The sequence below is a fragment of the Glycine soja genome, chromosome 8 (genome assembly GCF_004193775.1).
Source record: "Glycine soja cultivar W05 chromosome 8, ASM419377v2, whole genome shotgun sequence".
Classification (NCBI taxonomy): domain Eukaryota; kingdom Viridiplantae; phylum Streptophyta; class Magnoliopsida; order Fabales; family Fabaceae; genus Glycine; species Glycine soja.
The window spans coordinates 15013850-15031611 of record NC_041009.1 but is presented as its reverse complement, the minus strand read 5'-3'; the positions used below and the strand labels follow the sequence as shown (position 1 = coordinate 15031611).

Here is a 17762-nt window from a genome sequence, read left to right as displayed (position 1 = left end):
TCAAATTGGAGTTTAAAAATTGATCCAACTAAAGTATCCAATCAAATTAAGACAACGTAAAATGATCATATAGTGTTTTTTTTTTGTTGTAAGGTGATTTAATCTATCTCTTGTCGGATCAATTTATTTTTAAAATAAAATGATACATCTAATTATCATGTAATATTCAAGTTGAAACAGAACCCCAAATCTTAACTAAAAATCCAAGTGTCTAATTACTGGTATCAATAACTTTTGGTGTTGTTTGATGTTAAGTGAATTACATAATAATACACAATACACAGCATTATTATTTACCAGTTAGATACAGTAGAGGTAAGATTTCCCTAATATAAAAAGAATACGATAAAGCAAGGACGCATGTTGGCGTCCACAGAACAGAATCAGAATCAAGTTCTGCGGTGGCCTTTTGTCCTTTTCGTGATCGCGCATATCACTTTGGTCTACAAAGAAGCCAAATTCTGCCCACTCCGTAGTCGATTTTCGCATTGCATGGGATTTTATTTTATTCATCAATAATTTTACTTTATTGAAAAGAAAAGCGAATTTAAACTTTAAAGGGAAGTGGGTTTATATTTGAAAGTGACTTAGTGACAACTAATATATTATTAGATAAATGATAAAGACTTAAACATCTAATATATTCCTTTTTCATATTTCTATCTAAAGAATATTGTTTTTAATTTTATTATCTAATATTTTTTAATTTTTATTTTAGTACTTGTAATTAGTCTTAATCTTTTAAATAATGAAGTGACAAACTAATAAAATGTCACAATATAATTAAGTGATGAATCCGACGAGTTAATAAAATTGTGTGTTATTACTTAACGAACTTATATTAATAGATGCTATAAGTAAAATAATAAAATAAAAACAATATTTTTAAATAATAAACTGAAAAAAAAAAGAATATAAAAGTATTCAAAACATATTTTAAGTCGACGATAAACCATGAAAATAAGAATAAGACATGACAATCAGACAACATCATTACACAAACACTGAGTGTGTGATGGTTGAGGTGTCTCCATTTGAGGTTGCTCACTCTTGCCATATAATTGGTACAAATACGAGGAGGGGCAGTATATTTATTTACATACATGCATATATACTAGTGGAAACTTATGCTAAATATCTGAAACTTTACTCATTAAAAATACTATAACTAATGTTTTGTTTGACGACCAAAAAACTCTTTGAAAAAGAATCTAGCTACGTAATATATGAAGAATCCTGAAACTTTGCTTGATCAATTTTTTATGGTGGCACATGGCAGGGTTGTTGTCGGCTTGAGAATGGATAAAAGTATATCTGACAAGGATTCGGGAGCTCTTGTAGAAGGTTTTGATTTTTGTTTGCCTGAGGTTTTGATTCATGGGAGGTTCTTCTGAGTTTGAGACTTTGGATAGATAATACTGATCTTCACTCAATCCTTTCAAGGTCAGTTAATTAAGTCATTCATGTAATTAATTATTTCAATTTGTTTACTGTTATATCATTGTTATGTATTAAATATAAGGATTCATCACATCCAACAATAATTGATTCTTTTATTGGATTATTAAGCTAACCCAGTTGGCATTTCTGGTAGAATATTGGTTTATTCATTTTCTGTAAACAGGAAATGCAAGTTGGGTTATTTAAGTTCTACATTATTCTTTTCTTTAAGGAGAAGATTGGATTTTTTATTTTTTTTTTACTTCTGATTTAGTGTTTCTGGACTGGATCTGATTATATTCATTTTTTTCTTTATCAGTTGAACTCCATATGGTTTATTCATATACGATTGTAACAGAAACTTAATACATACATGCTTTTAGTTTCTAACCAACATTCATGTATGGTTTGTCTTTTCTTTTCTTTTCTTTCAGTTGATTCATAATTATGAATGGGTTCATATTTATTATGAAATTGATGAATGGAAGAATTTAGACTTTTTTTTTCATTTCTTTTTAGTAATTTTACTCTTCTAATAACATATACAGAAAAAAAAAACCATGGGTTAAGGGCTTTCATTGATGCAGTTATAGTACATGGGTTAACCTGATATTCGTTCTAATTTACAAGTAAACACCATCTACAGATTAATCCATTGAAGACAGGAAAGTTTATAGATTACATTATTACATGTTGTTGATATGCTGGGTGCATGGGATTTTTAAATGTAGCATTCGTTTATCAGGCTAGTTGTTGTAAAACTGGTGAGGGGCTTAAATATTTTGTATAAGTTCACAGGTTCAAATTTTAGTGCCACCAATGTATAAAAAGGAAAAGCTAGTTGTTCTAATCAAGGTGACTCGATAAGTATAAGCTTAGGAGTCCAGAAATTTTTTGAGCACTTGTTACTATAATCAGGGTGGGGTTTAAATTCAACAAAACTGTGAGCAGAGCAAGCTCTGCCGTTCCACCTGAGACGAGAATATATGAAAAATCCATAAATAAGAAAGAAGAAAAACATTACACAAAGTTATGTAATTGAGATTCTCTGAAGTTTTAAACAAACTGCATGAAATCTTAGCCATAGAAAACGTTTCATTTTATATGAAATTGAAAATTATAAATATATTGCAACAAATATAAAGCATTAGATGTACAACTGTACCATCTTGCAGCTATTATAAAACTCTGGAGGATCAGAATCTAAAGATATGAGAGAATAAAAAAAATCCTGATTATGCAATATTTCTCTCTCTGATAGACGCATTTTCCCTCTATAATCTCAAAAGTGACTTTCTGTAGAGGCTGTTGAAAAGAAAACTCAGATTCTGTAATTAGCATATGAAACTTTACTTTTCTACTATTTAAACAAATCCATACTTCAAGATCCTCTTCTTTAATTTATCAGAGAAATTTCAAGTCTGTACTGTACAGGCACATTGCTAGCCAAATTCACTAACTTCCTCTTGGAACCTTGATTCTATTTGGATATGAAATTAACAATTTGTACTAGAGGGGAAGTTTTTTTTTGGTTATTTGTGGGAAGGTTTCAGAAAGCATTCTTAGTAAGAGGAAAGCTACTTAATTCTCCCTTTTAACAAGTCCTCTTACTGCAATTTTTTCTTCCCTAGCATTTTGAGACTCACTATGATGTTTGTGTATGTCCCAGAGTTCATCATTGGCAATAACGTTGTAAGGCTGGTGAAAGGGGGGATGGATTTCCTTATCACAGCACTGAGGGACATTTTTAACCTTTAGATAAAAGAAAGGTGATACTTCCTATAGTTATCCTAATAGTGATCTAGATCAGAGAAAGGCTGCAATTCATGGAGGATAGCACTGGAAGGTAATACTCATGGAAACTCATTCTCTGATGCATTCATCTTCTTGTGTTGTGTATATAATAATAATCTTTTGAGTGTTACTACTTTAAGCTTGTACTAGGATTTTACTGTTTGTTGTAAATTGTAGGTTTGATGAGAAGTCCTTTTCAAATGGGGATGTCTACATAGGTATGATCAAGGGCATACTGCCCCATGACAAGGGAAAGTACACATGGTCAGATGGAACGGTATTCGAGGGCAATTGGGAAGGCGAGAAAATGACGGGAAAGGGACTGATTGTGTGGTCATCAGGAGCACAGTATGAGGGTGAAATCTCTGGAGGTTACCTAGATGGTTATGGCACACTTACAACATCTGCTGGATGTATTTATCGAGGGGGGTGGAGGATGAATGCTCAGCATGGGATTGGACGGAAGCAGTATTCCAATTCTGATGTTTATGAGGGTTTATGGAAAGAAGGAGTTCATGAAGGGAGTGGCAGGTATACTTGGAATAATGGAAATATGTATGTTGGGAATTGGAAAAATGGGAAAATAGATGGTAGAGGGGTTATGAAGTGGGTTAATGGTGATACTTTTGATGGTTTATGGTTAAATGGGCTTATGCATGGATCAGGAGTTTATAGATTTGGAGATGGGGGTCTTTATATTGGGGCATGGAATAAAGGCTTAAAGGATGGAAAAGGAGTATTCTATCCTGCAGGTAGTAAACATCCATCCTTAAAGAAGTTGCATAGCCCTCATGATAGTGATCATAACGGTTTCTTGTTGAATGTAGAAAAACAAGAGGCTCCAAAAGCCAGAGTTAAGCGTAGCCTTTCTGAAAACATGCCGGTCATTAGTAGATTTAAAAGTTTCCGTCAAATATCTCACAGGACCTCGTCATTGAAAATAAATTTGATCCGTAATGATTCTGCTCAAGATTGTGTATGTCATGATTCTTCTCTTCCATTATCCAATGCCGTGGATGATGACCAATCTGAGGCATCGAGTGAAAGTACTTTGGTTTATGAAAGGGAATATGTACAAGGAGTTCTAATTATGGAGAGAATTAGTGAGTGCTCTGAGTCATCACGTAGAAAGAAACAGCAAAACAAGTTTAGTGTGAAGCAAGTAAAGAAGAGTTCATGTTTGGACATTTTTGAAGGACGGCAAAGCTATTATCTTAAGCTTAATTTGCAGCTTGGCATCAGGTAAAATAATAGATTAAATGTTTATAGTGACCCCTTCTAAATAATTTTTGGGAAAATTCATAGTTATGTTAACATTAATAGTTGTCGATGTCGCCATACTTTCAAGTAACTTGGCTCATGATTTAGATGGATTGAAGTCTCGGCTGAGAAAAGTTCAATGATACCAACCTACTTGCTGTTTAATTTATAAATTAAATATACGGAATACTTGCTGTTTGTTGTTCACAGTTCTGTTTGATATTTAGGGTCGGATAGAAAATGTAAGTAGGTTGAAGTACAGGTATTCATTCATAAAGAAAATAAAGCAAGCTGATTGTCTGTTGAAAGGGTTTTCACAGTTGTTTTGGTCATAGTATTGAAAAACTTAACAGCTAGCTGAAGAAATGTTGGCATCCTCTTCTCTGTAAACCAGTATTTGTGTTTTTGAAATATTTCTATTTGTTGAGATCTCCAATGAGATTGAAAAAAACAATCACTCCAGGAAAGTTTAAATTTAGTTTATGATATGGCTCAAGTATTTTAGCGCACATATTATAGTATGCATATTTTCACGTCATATTTTGAATGCTAATGTGGTCTATACTCTATAGAAGCTAGACTGCCATAAGGATTGTGTCTTGTTGTGTTTGGCATGGTGTGCCATATAGTGTTTTGGGTTGAATTAATGTAGATAAATTCACAGGTATACCGTTGGCAAAATTACACCAGTGCCTGCACGCGAAGTTCGATCATCTGATTTTGGGGATCGAGCTAGAATAAGGATGTACTTCCCAAGGGCTGGTTCAAAGCTTACTCCTCCGCATTGTTCAATAAACTTCTACTGGAAAGATTATTGCCCTATGGTCTTCAGGTATTTATTAACTTTAAGTATGCCATGCTTTTATAACTTAGAAACTATTTTATTAAGAAATTATAAGAGGTGAATTTATAATATATTCTTGTAAGTTTTTCTTTTTTTTGGGTTTCATTTGTGAACCGTTGTTGAACCTTGATTTAATGAAGTGGCTCCACAGTAAAACACCTATGGAGAATGACCAAATTGATGGAGTTTTAGTCAAGTCCCAATCCTTACGAGAAAAATACTTTTAAGTAACCTTGGTGATACAGAATGCCAACAAATTATGCTAGATAATGATTTATGATTATAATGGCATGCATGTTGCGCCAAAAAAGGAAAACCTAGTCAGCGATCTATGCATTGGTAGGATCCACATAAACAACAGAAGATTTCCCAACACTTTGTGCATTTAATGCTGTTGAAGGTCTCATGCACGTGACTAATTCATGCCTCCTCCAGTGATATTGCTCATGTAGGCTGTAGCTTTGCAGATATGTTGGTCTCTTCTTCTTTCTTTGCATAATTAGTAATTACACAAGCATATATTTCCAGGAATTTGAGAGAGATGTTCAGGTTAGATGCTGCAGAGTACATGATGTCCATTTGTGGAGATAGTGGACTAAGGGACTTGTCTTCTCCTGGAAAAAGTGGTAGCATCTTCTATCTTTCTAAAGATGATAGATTTGTGATAAAGACTGTGAATAAATCTGAACTAAAGGTTTGTAGTCCCTTCATTATAGTTTATGAACATGGATTAGTTTCTAAAACACATTTAAAGTTTTCCCTCTTTCCTATTACATGTATTGGTCTTGTGAGAAAGTATAGTTAGTACTTAGTATCAGTCAGCTTCCCTTGATTACAGTTTTGTACCTTTTAAAAAATAATAACAAATCAATTCTAATAAAGAAGGAAGCACACATGGTAATGTACATATGTTTCTTTTCTTGTAGGTTCTGCTCAATATGCTTCCCAAATATTACCGTCATGTAGGAGATCATGAGAATACTCTTATAACAAAATTCTTCGGGCTCCATCAAATAACATTAAGAGGTGGCAAAAAGGTATCACTTGTTATCTCTCTTGAGCTTCTTTCATCTCTTTTCTTTCAATTTGAAATAAATGATTATTTTGTTTACCAGGTCCGTTTTGTCGTCATGGGGAATGTGTTTTGCACCGAACTACAAATCCACCGTCGTTATGATCTGAAAGGGTCTTCACAAGGAAGATATACAAACAACGATAAAATCAATTGCAACACAACATTGAAAGATCTTGATCTAAAATATGAGTTTCAGATGGATAAAAAATTGCGAGAATCCCTACTCAAGTAAGTTTGCTCCTAACCCTAAACCACCTACATTAGAGACAAGAATGCAATGCTTTTGTTTGTATAATTGGTGAATATTTGTTGATAAATTTCATGGGTATTACATTCATGTTCTTCTAGAATGCATTATCCATATATTGCTTCATAGCATTGCATGGCTTATGTTAATTTGTTCTTTCCTATTGGAAATTCATAACCAAGTTAAGTGTTTTTATCAAAGGAATCTACTAAGCAATACTAGTAAATCTTTTGTCTTAGTGAATTATTAATACCAGTCACAATATTGTAATATTTATCTATTACGATTCAGAATTTATCATGCTCCTTCTTTGTTCATCAGTTAGAGTCCACAAATATCTAGAATATGATGTCACTAATGTAGCATCTAGGGATTCCATTTTTCTGGTTGATTTCTAAGTATTTCAGAAGTAACATAATCTTCTAGTCACTTCATATTTTTCAAATTGAAACCATTCAACGAAAACAGAAGTTTGTGTAAGATTGGTAAACTGCTCTGTGTGATTAAAAGAGGTGATGCATTAGAATTTATCATGAAAAAATTATCCAAAGGTGCCACTTTTTTCAGTGATCTCTCTATTTAATTTGTCAGTGGAGAATCTATTGCATGGTAAAATTTCCAATTCATATTGAGTAGTTATCAATAACTGGTACACGTCTCTGAAAATCAAATACTAACATGGATCTTGGCATGTGTTGGTACTGAGTTGTTATTACTAAACTTGGGCGTAATGGGGTATGTGCTGTAAAAAATGTATCATGACAAATTGACAATTGCATTCAATATCCCATTAACTGCATAGTTGGTAAATTGACCTTCTAATCATAACCAGAATTTGATTTTCTGTTGAAGGCAAATTTCCCTAGATTGCAAGTTCTTGGAGTCTCAGCATATAATTGATTACAGCCTTCTGTTGGGATTACATTTCCGAGCTCCAGAGAATATGAAGGCCTTCGTAGAACATCATGAATCAGTGCAGCGTCAAGAGAGTTTACCTTCTGGAGATGGTAAATACCTCCACTGATGCAAGTTATTTAAAATGTGATATGGAATTTTTTATGAAAAAAAAAGAGCTATATTTTGGTATAAATCTTGGTAAATTGACATCTTAAGTGCATAAACTTTTTATTTACTTATAGTTCTATAGAATGTAAATATGACATTGAGATTGTCTGGAATATTCTGCATTGTACAAAAATGTTCTGATGCGAAGTCAGTGTAAGATTAGGCATGGACATCAACTTGTGATATATATTTTAAATATGTTCTTTTCATGAATTAAATAAGACAACTAGCATCCAACACAATGGTTTACACAACAGCAGTTATATCCTTTATTTCTTAACTTATCCCCCTCTGTGATATAGGTGGGAATTCAGCTCTAAGTCCTCAAATCACTAGAAAAGAATAGACCAACTGAACTTACTTATTGCCTTCCTAATTGTGAGCTTAGTTGTCTAATGTCTATGGAATAAAGGTTGTTTCTTTGTGTTGAATGCCCTGTTTGGAAAGGAAACCAAAACAATTGTTGTGTTTATTGATTGTGCATGCACTTTGTGTTTGTGGACACCTCATTCTATCTATCTCTTGCCTGAGTATGGTGATCATCAATTGAGAATTTATTTATATGAAGGACCAATTCTCTCTTATAAAGTTTAAGATTGGAGAAGGTCTAGGAATGATTTTATATCTCTAAGACTCTTAACAACTTGGAAGACTTTTGAAATAAAGGTTGATTTAAAACAATATATTGATTATTCCATCCTCATTCAATCCATTCACATTTGAATTTCTTGCTTTCAACCTTTGATTTTGCATTAGTGCAGATGCACTTTATTAGATCTCCTTGCACTCCATATCTTTTGTTTTCTCTAGTCTTGACTCAGATGTGAATAAAAGGTTTAGGATACCCCCAGCAGTATAAAATTGACCTTAGGGAATGGAACGTTGTTGTTATTGCTAATATCCTCTTTACCATTTGTGGAGCATATTAAGGAAATTACAAAATGAAAAGAAGAAATAACTACTTCTCCATGTTCCCAAATATTTATCAATGAATTAATGACTACTGAGGTGCTTGTTTATGTGCTAAGCATCTGCAGTGTGTAATTTATTTCTTACCTTGTCTGATATCTCTGCTTGTGAGTACTCAGTTATAGGTAATCTTGTATCTTTTACTGTATAAAGCTCACTATAAATTGATTCTCATTCTTTTCTTTCTACATTTGGACCTCAGTTTCTTGCTTTTTAATAAATGACTCACTATTAAGTATTTTTCATCGTGCTTTGCTTTCACTATGCATTCAAAGAAGGGGAGCTCTTGATTCTTCCTAAAGGCTTACTATTAGTTTCCCACGAACCAAGTATAGTCAACACGGCACCTGGACCCCACATTAGAGGGAATACATTGAGGGCATACTCCATGGGTGATAATGAAGTTGATCTTCTACTGCCTGGTACTGCAAGGTTAGTTTCTATGATTCTTTCAAACTGGTTTCTCTTGTGCAGTAGTGAGTAGACTGCATTTTATGGTTGTTTGCATTTGTCAAGAGAATCTTAAACCTGCACCTTTACATGGATTTTCATCCATCATAGTATGTAATTCAGATCCTCATATTTAATATATTCCATCTAGTTTGTGTATGAGAGAGGTTGGTCCCTTAAGTGACTTTTTTACATTAAACCTTAAACCCTTAACCCTCCATATATGACTGTCCAGATTTAATCCTCTCATTCTCATAAAAGATGTTTTTTCTTGTAAGATATGTTATGACAGCTGCGAGCTTAATTCAGGGACATGCATGCCATAGGCTGTTTGCCATTTTGTATAAATGCCCGATCTTTTGGATCGTTGATTTTGTGACTCAGGTTGCGAGTGCAGCTTGGAGTGAACATGCCAGCTCAAGCTACTCGGAAGGTTGAGGAGGAGGTGGAGGCAAAAGAAGTAGAGCTTTTTGAGGTATATGATGTTGTCCTCTACATGGGCGTAATTGATATATTGCAGAACTATAATCTGAGAAAGAAAATTGAGCATGCATACAAATCGCTGCAATTTGACCCTATGACAATATCAGTAGTTGAACCCAAGATGTATGATGAACGTTTCATCAAATTTTTAGAGGAAAAAGTTTTCCCCGAGACCCCCTGATTTTATTTTAATTTCTCCCCTAAGCCACTTTTTGGTTTAATCCTTATATGTAATTATTTAATTTGTTTCTAATTAAAGGAAGAGTGTTTTTTGTTTTTTTTACACACTCAGTCTCATCCACTATATAGTTTCTTTCCACGTAATTCTCCCATAATCATTTTTGTTAAGCCTTCCAATATTCTGCTCTCCAATTTTACTTATTTCACAAATAATTAATTTACAACAAAAGTTATGATTGCCTTTCCAAGAAATTAAGGAGTGTGTCTTCATGATGAGTCTATGCTTAGTGTTTTCTTTCTTCGACAAGGGAACCAAATTTCACTATAAAAAGTTTGAGGGCATCCATCCTAGAATAGTATACGTTGGAAGAATTGAAAAATAATGTTATGAATATACTCTCCAGACACACTCTTTTAAATATATTCTTCTTATCTAAGTTAATTTAAAGTCACAAAATTTTAATGAATCTCTCTGTGGTGATTTTATATTTTTTAATAATTTTAACCAATAGAACAAAATATGTTAAAAAAAACTATGTTTCTAGTACTTCTATAAAAAAAATATTTTATTTAAGTTTATCTTATATCATTAACAAGTATAGATGTTTCAGGATGTGCTCTCTTTTGAAGAGAAAAAGACCTCAAAGAGCATATGAGAATAACTCATGAGTAGACGTGCAACACACGCTGGTTTATAAATAATTAAAGAAATATTTAAATAAATTATTTGTGTGGTAAATCAAATTTAAAAATATAATTGTCAATGATATTTTATATCATTTTCTATTAAAGAAGATAAAAAAAATTATGTATAAATTAAAATATTTTTTATTTATTAATACATTTATAAGAAAATATTCTAAAATTTGAGTCTCTACATTCCTAAAATTAATTAACATGAAGATAAAAGTAAACGTTATGTACAAATTTTATAAGAATAATATAAGAATTAAAGTGAAATTGACATAATAAAACAACCAAAGAAATATATTTAATGAAAGAAAAATAGTCAACCATAATGATAAAACACAAAAATATAAATATTATAAATATAGTTATTTGTTTAATTTCTTTGAAGAAAGAATCATGTTGAATGATGTTTTTTGGGATAAAAGTTCTTATGACGGTATAAGTTTGAAATCTTTCCTTCAAGTTGTGAGTTGTGAGCTTCATTTCAAAAATAAGAGTGTGTTTGCAAAAGGTATATAATATTGGGGGTATGTTAACCTTATTTGCATTTTGGGTGTGAAAGAGTTCAAATGTTGTTAAGACAACTTTATCATCCACCCTTTGAGCTAGAGTTTCCATTGAACCAAACTCAAAATAGTGTAGAGGAATACTAATGGATATGTTATTGATTTTCTTGATAACAGTGGTAAACAAAAATAATCCTTTGAAAGGTTTATATGCTTCATTAGTTGAGATAATTTTTAAATTATGTATGGTGTATAAGTCCCCTTCTTGTAAAATACCATTGAATTTTGAAATTATATTTTCCCGTATCGTTACATGTAGTGAAGTTTTTTATTGCAATATATTTAAAAGTATAAATCAGATTAAAATTAAAAATATTAAATAAATTTAATCAATGTAAAATTTGTTTAAAGTAATTTAATGTGTTTTTTTTTTGCATTTTGTGATATCTAATATTAGAGATAGTAAATAAAAAATATATTTGTAATATTTAAAGTTAAAGTGAAATATATTTTTTACATACTAATGTGAAAAATAAATAATTTTCAACTTTGTTTAACCAACATATTTTTTATAGATTAGTTTGAAAACTAATTTTAGATCATAAACTTTGTTGATGTTAAATATTTATTTTTATTTATATTTATAGAGCATAAAATATATTAGAATAAATTTAGAAATTACTAATATGAAAAAATTGAATGATATGTAAAATATAAAAGAAAATGATTACCTTTTCTTCTAGCAACACCATTTCCAATATCATTGGATGTTGTTCATCTTTCTTGTTATAAACATTCCACAATCGAGCAATACGCACTTTTAGAAATCAATCATCACAATCTGTGTTGAGGTCTTTGATAAATTTATATTTCATTTTACTTTGTTAGATTCTTATGTAAAGAAAGAGGATATAGTAGATGAAACTTGTATGTAATTAGAAAATATTTCTAATTACATAGTAGTATGATATGTAAGGTAATAAATAATTTTATTATGTATTGAGTTAAGAAATTGAAATTTAAAATTTAAAATCGTGTTGTACATTAATAATGAAATTAAATATGAATCAAATAATTAATATAAATAATCAAAAATCAAATTTTGTCATAATGAGACATAACAATGAAATAAATTTAAATTTAAAATTCAAAAGTTTATCATACATTAATAATCATAAAATTAAATCTGAATTAAGTATTTTAATATGAAAATCAATAAAACAAATTGTGTTCTAATGAAAATTTAAAATGTAGTAAAAAATTTTACAACTGCTAATGAATAGTTTTAATTTTTAAATTCTATTTAATTATTAATTAAATATTAATTGTTAATTGATTTTGAGAGGCGTATATATTTATTAAAATATATAATGTAAAAAAAATATAGAATGCATATAGTATTAAATATAAAAAACATATAGAAGGAAATGTAGAAGACTAGGGCATTTGCTCACGTGTTGCTACACTAAGATCAATGCATTGCGGCTTTGCTTGCGGTCGTGTGGTGCATATGGTGCTTCCATGACCATGCAGAGTCTGTGGTACTCTTGTTGGGTAAGGCTTGTGATGGCGGGTCATGTTCCTTTTTTTTATTGCCATTGCCGATGCATGTGAACATGAGAAGAATTTGGAGGTGAGTAAGTTTGAATTGAAATGTAGTGGTATAAAGTTTTGTAAGATTGTGAGTAACATTGAAGAATGAGGATTGTGAACCTGAGAAGCATTTGGAAGTCAATAAAATTGAAGTGAAATGTTTTGATATAAGATTTTATTATGTTGTAAGTAATATTGAAAAAGAAAGAAGGAAAAAAAAGTGATAAACACAATACGAGAATGTTCTTCTTCCAAATCATCAATTTTGCTGATGTGATAGTCTAATAATGAGAAATTCAACTTTTATATATTATAAATAGATATGTCCATTGATTATTTTCAACTTATTTATAATCATATATAAATGGAATAAAATATTTTGGTGTACAGATCTTTATACTCATTTTATCTTCTTAATTAGATTCGTAAGTTATTATCTTATCCCTACAAATACATCCAGAAACCCCCTAACTTCTATTATCTTTCTTAAAAAAAAACCATGAAAAACTTCCCCTAACTTTAATAAGATTTATATTATAACTTATATGAAAACTATTTAACTCTTTCTATTATAATTATTGAAACAATATATACATGACAAGTGTTTCTATCATAAACACTTATTTAATAAATGTTTAATTAGATTGTTTACTGATCAAATGACTCTTTAGTATATTTACACAAGAAAATGTGCAAAAGGAATCCATATCACCAATGAATATTAGACAATTTCTCAAACTGCTCCTAAATTTTGTATGTAGTAGCGGGTTTTTTTTTTTCCCCTAGAACCATCGATGTTTGGATACTAAATTTAAGATGCAAAATTAAGACTAAAGTTATATAATGAAAACAAGAAGTATTAAAACTCTCCGTGATTACATTTAAGATGCAAAATTAAGACTTCTCACTTAAAGAAGCTTGTGATTAGGATTCTTCGCAATCTAAAAAATGGTAAGGTGCAATTAATATATTAAATAGTTTTGCGAAAAAAAAAATTTAAATTAAGCACATTTTCTATTTGAGTGGAAGGGCTCAGCCCATTAAGCATGCATGTGATGTTATTTGAGTGGAAGAAGGGGGCCCAAACCATTTTCTAGAGTGTATTTAGACGAACCTTAACAAAATTAATTTTATATTATTTACCATTAGTTGGCTTATGGAATTTACGCTATTTAGGTGAATGTTGAAAAAATTAATTTTAAAAGTTGTGTATGTAATTTTATATTTATTAGATGCTTTAATTATAAAAACAAGCTAGTTATAGTAAAAGTATTTTTTTTTCATTAAACATAAAAACTATCTAAAGTTGGTTCAAGAAAATGATTTGATAGCATTTCGCGCAATTCTATGAAACAAGAACTTCTTTTGAAATGTTCGAGTTATCTCTATGTAATACTCACCTTCTACACTTCTTTTTTTAAAAAAGAAAAGAAAAGAAAAGAAAGGTTAAACTCACAGTTAGATATTCTTGGCTTCTTGTGCAAAAAAGATCCAAACATTTGAATTATCAGATTAGAAATGGCCTGAGAAAAAAGAATTTAGATACAGTAATAAGAAATGATTACACAATTATCTCGTGGTATGTCTCAGCTTCCTCTACTTATTGGAAGCACAGATCAGGTAATCCGTACGTCTAAGCTAAAATAAAGTGAAACGGAGAATATTATTTTTTCAACTGAAACAAAAAAGTAAAATGTATATATACTTATCTTCTTTGATTTGAATTCAATGAACAATATTGAAAAAATTTGAAGAGGCCATGGTATACATGCATTCATTTTGAAAAGAATCACATGGGGTTTCATCACCGTATAAGATTAAAAAAAAAAAAGTAAATTAAGCTTTCTTTTCTTTTCCGTAACTTTTTCCTCCTAAAAGGCCTGTTTTCTGAATCTGCATTCAGAGAGGAATAAAAAGGTACCTGCATCTTCTGCAAGGTAACAACATCATTGTGATCGATGTACCATGTGCACCATATCACATGATATTATTATTCAATTCTGCTTAATGGTTAAATTTAACTTTCCAAACATATTAGTTTGGTTATTTTTGGGATGAGACACAAGTTCACACAAGACTACTCACTGTAATTAAGTGAACTACAATGAATGTAAATTTGTGGCGGCTTTACTTATAATAGTGTGTTTGAATAACATACATAATTGATTTTATCTTACAAAATTATGATAAAACTCATAAAAAAGTAGAGGTAATTATTTGTTGCTTAACTTTCACTATGATAAATGAAAAATTAATTGATTTTTTCTCACCATGAATCTATTTTAAACACACGTTAGTCTAGTTTGAGATACTAATGAGTGAATCTATCTTTATAGTCCAGGCATGCATTTTAATGACGTAATTAATTGAAGGCTAGCTTGAATTTCAGTCAATATATATAGATGCTAGTTGGCAGGATATGTTGGTCTGACAGTCTCACGTGATTAACATAATTTTTTTGAAGGATGGATTAATTGGTCATTATATTATGCTCATTATGAAGGTCCAATATATATGCTGATCATTATAGTCGAGATTAATTTTCCTCCATAGTACACATTTCCCATATTCAAGCTTTGAAAGAGCAAGGAAGCCAATAAAATTAATATTGGTAAACCACGCACATAGGCAATAAGACAAATAAATTTATATAAATTTTGGCTAGCTAGGTTTTGGAGATAATAAGATCCATAAGCTTGTGAGACAGCAAACGAAAAATCCAACAACAAAAACTGAATCATGTTTAGGAAAATTGTATAAAGGTTTTAAAGTGTGGTTGTGATTCCTGACATTGTGGAAAAATATGACCGATGATGTCACCACAAGATGCAATCGCCCACAAAGCTTGATATTGTGATTGAAATTCCTGTTACTGATATTTTTTAAAACCTTGGTAGGAATTACAATTTTTCAGGCTAGCCCAACCACCACCACAACACTCCCTCTTTCGCCTTTTATTTTGGTAGAAACAAGCAAGAAAAACGATGAAGTGATAACCAACAAATGAAAGGAAAATTCTGTATGCATTGTGTGCCACCAATTTTGTTATGTTTTAGATCCATTAATTCATCTTAACTTCATGCATCTTCTCAGCACTTTTCTCTATTCACCTGGGCTGAGAGGTCACAAACTAAAATAGTACTACAAATAATTATGAAAAGATGTATGTGAAGAAGTATTGTATAGAGAAAGGAAATATGTTATTACCTGAAAAAATGAAGCCAACCACATGGACTGAAACTTGACAGGAAGTAAAGATGGTTAGGAATCTCAAACCCTAAAGATGCTACAGCTGGGAAACCTATATACTGACAAAATACAGAATTTCAAAGATCCTTGGGTTTCTCAACGCAGAATATTTAACTTAAAAAAGTTAATACCAATTACTCACTAATCATAATCCAAGAAAAATAATTATATACTATATAAAGATTTTGGAGCCTGATCCTTTTAGATAGACATAATATATAATAGCACAAATCTCAAGTCTCAACCGTTAAATTAACTCACGATCGAGAGAGATGTTGAAAGAAATGAAGATATATAAAGTATAATGGAGCCATAAGAAAGATGACAAAAAACAAAGCACCAATTACAACAAGGTCAAAGGCATCTTGTTCAATAGAGTTCTTGACAAATGTTTCAAGTTTTGTCCCATGCAATGTCTGAATTTACAAACACAAACAAAACAAATAAGTATAGGAGATATATAATAGATTGGATGGTTAAGAAAAAAAATTACAGATCAATCTTAATAACAAAACTAATATTTTAACAAGTAACATATTTACCGATAAAAAATAACAAACAAGAGAGTTTTAATGTCATCATTGACCAGATATATCTATCACAAGAGTCTTGTTTTGACATCGCCTTAATTAATTACCATAAGCCATCACCCCTCCATGGGAGAAGATCTCAAGAGAGAGAGATAAGGTTGACGGGAATGAAGCCTGGTCCGAGATCACATAAAGGGATAGCCTCAAAATCCAACCTTTAAAGCTTTTTCTGTTTCAAGGGATCAAAAAAGATTGAAACCCATAAATAAATTAAAGCTTCAAAAGATGAACAAAATTAAGACCATGCAGTTACCTCGAGCCAAACAACATTCCCATCATCCCCAATCTCCCATTTCCAAACCATATCTGAGAAAGATGAAAGAACAAACAAGATATCTAAATAAACTTAACCATATGTATCCAAATTTTCTTCTCTGCAAGGGAAGAAACCCTTGGTTCTCTCAGCACAAACGAGTTTGAGAGAGAGAGAGAAAAAAAAAAGGAGATGGAACGTAAGCTACAGCAAGCAGTGATAGAGAAAGAGAAAGAGAGAGCAAAAACAAAGGAGACTCTCACCCATATATATAAAACCTAACCTTTATTTATTTTTTATTTATAATTCAATGTTTCTCTTCTAATTATTTTCATCACATAACATAACACGTCCCATCCATAAGCCATAAGGTGCATGTTATATACATCATATCATATCATATCATCATATTTATATAAAACTAACCTAACCCATCAACCTAATAATTTCTCGTGATTAAGGGTTCAGGTTGCTTCTATTGGCTCGTGTGATCAACGCTCTCTTTCTTAATTAACGGTCATCTCTCACTCTTTTATAAGTATTCTCTGAGAATACAGCGAAACATAATTTGGAAAATATTTATCAAATCACATCCCTACTTATTTAGGATCTCATGATACTAACATCGAATCTCATATATTTAAAACATCGATCTTGTCATTAAAACTTGAGTTGCAGAATTTTCTCTTTTCCCTTTTCAAAGTAATTTATTTATTCTATACCATAATTTGAAAAAGGTGATCATATATACATCTTATAGGTGTTTAATACATAAATGTGAAGTATTTTTTTTTTTTGCCTATTTTTAAAAGTTAATTTGATGCATGTACTATTTAATTATCTAAAAAAATCAATAAGCCTGATATGTTATAAAGAAGAGGAAAAGAGTAAATGAAGAAATAAAAAAGCAAAGAAATGTTGAAATTTGTTGGGATTCTTATAAAATACTAATAACTAGATTATCAAGAAGAGTATTAGAAATATCTGGATCCATAATAATTTATCAAAGAAACGCAGCGGAATCTGAATCCGTAAGTAATCGGTGGTTTCATGGTTCTTCCTCAGATGAAACCT

At 30.9% G+C, this 17762-nt stretch overlaps 1 protein-coding gene and 1 long non-coding RNA gene across 7 annotated transcripts; one reads left to right on the top strand and one right to left on the bottom strand.

The window, feature by feature from the left end:
• The first annotated feature begins 1048 nt into the window (after positions 1-1048).
• Positions 1049-9914, top strand: LOC114422249 (phosphatidylinositol 4-phosphate 5-kinase 7-like). Of its 3 annotated transcripts, XM_028388510.1 has the most exons (11): positions 1049-1064; positions 1280-1443; positions 3110-3286; positions 3412-4476; positions 5159-5326; positions 5867-6032; positions 6265-6375; positions 6454-6641; positions 7513-7667; positions 8970-9126; positions 9529-9914. In XM_028388510.1, the coding sequence occupies exons 3-11, from the start codon at positions 3267-3269 to the stop codon at positions 9806-9808; spliced, it is 2310 nt and encodes a 769-aa protein (XP_028244311.1). In that variant the 5' UTR covers positions 1049-1064; positions 1280-1443; positions 3110-3266; the 3' UTR covers positions 9809-9914. The 3 variants fall into 3 exon arrangements, with proteins under 3 accessions (XP_028244311.1, XP_028244313.1, XP_028244312.1); XM_028388512.1 differs by lacking the exons at positions 1049-1064; positions 1280-1443 and adding an exon at positions 1773-1841; XM_028388511.1 differs by lacking the exons at positions 1049-1064; positions 1280-1443 and adding an exon at positions 2762-3005.
• Positions 9915-15221: 5307 nt separating this feature from the next.
• On the bottom strand, positions 15222-16913 carry LOC114424337. Of its 4 annotated transcripts, none has more exons than XR_003668974.1 (3): positions 16689-16913; positions 15804-16604; positions 15222-15726 (listed from the first exon to the last, which is right to left on the bottom strand). It is a non-coding gene; the product is annotated as an uncharacterized LOC114424337 (long non-coding RNA). The 4 variants fall into 4 exon arrangements; XR_003668975.1 differs by having other exon boundaries at positions 15222-15711; XR_003668973.1 differs by having other exon boundaries at positions 15222-16261; positions 16388-16604.
• Positions 16914-17762: the final 849 nt, after the last annotated feature.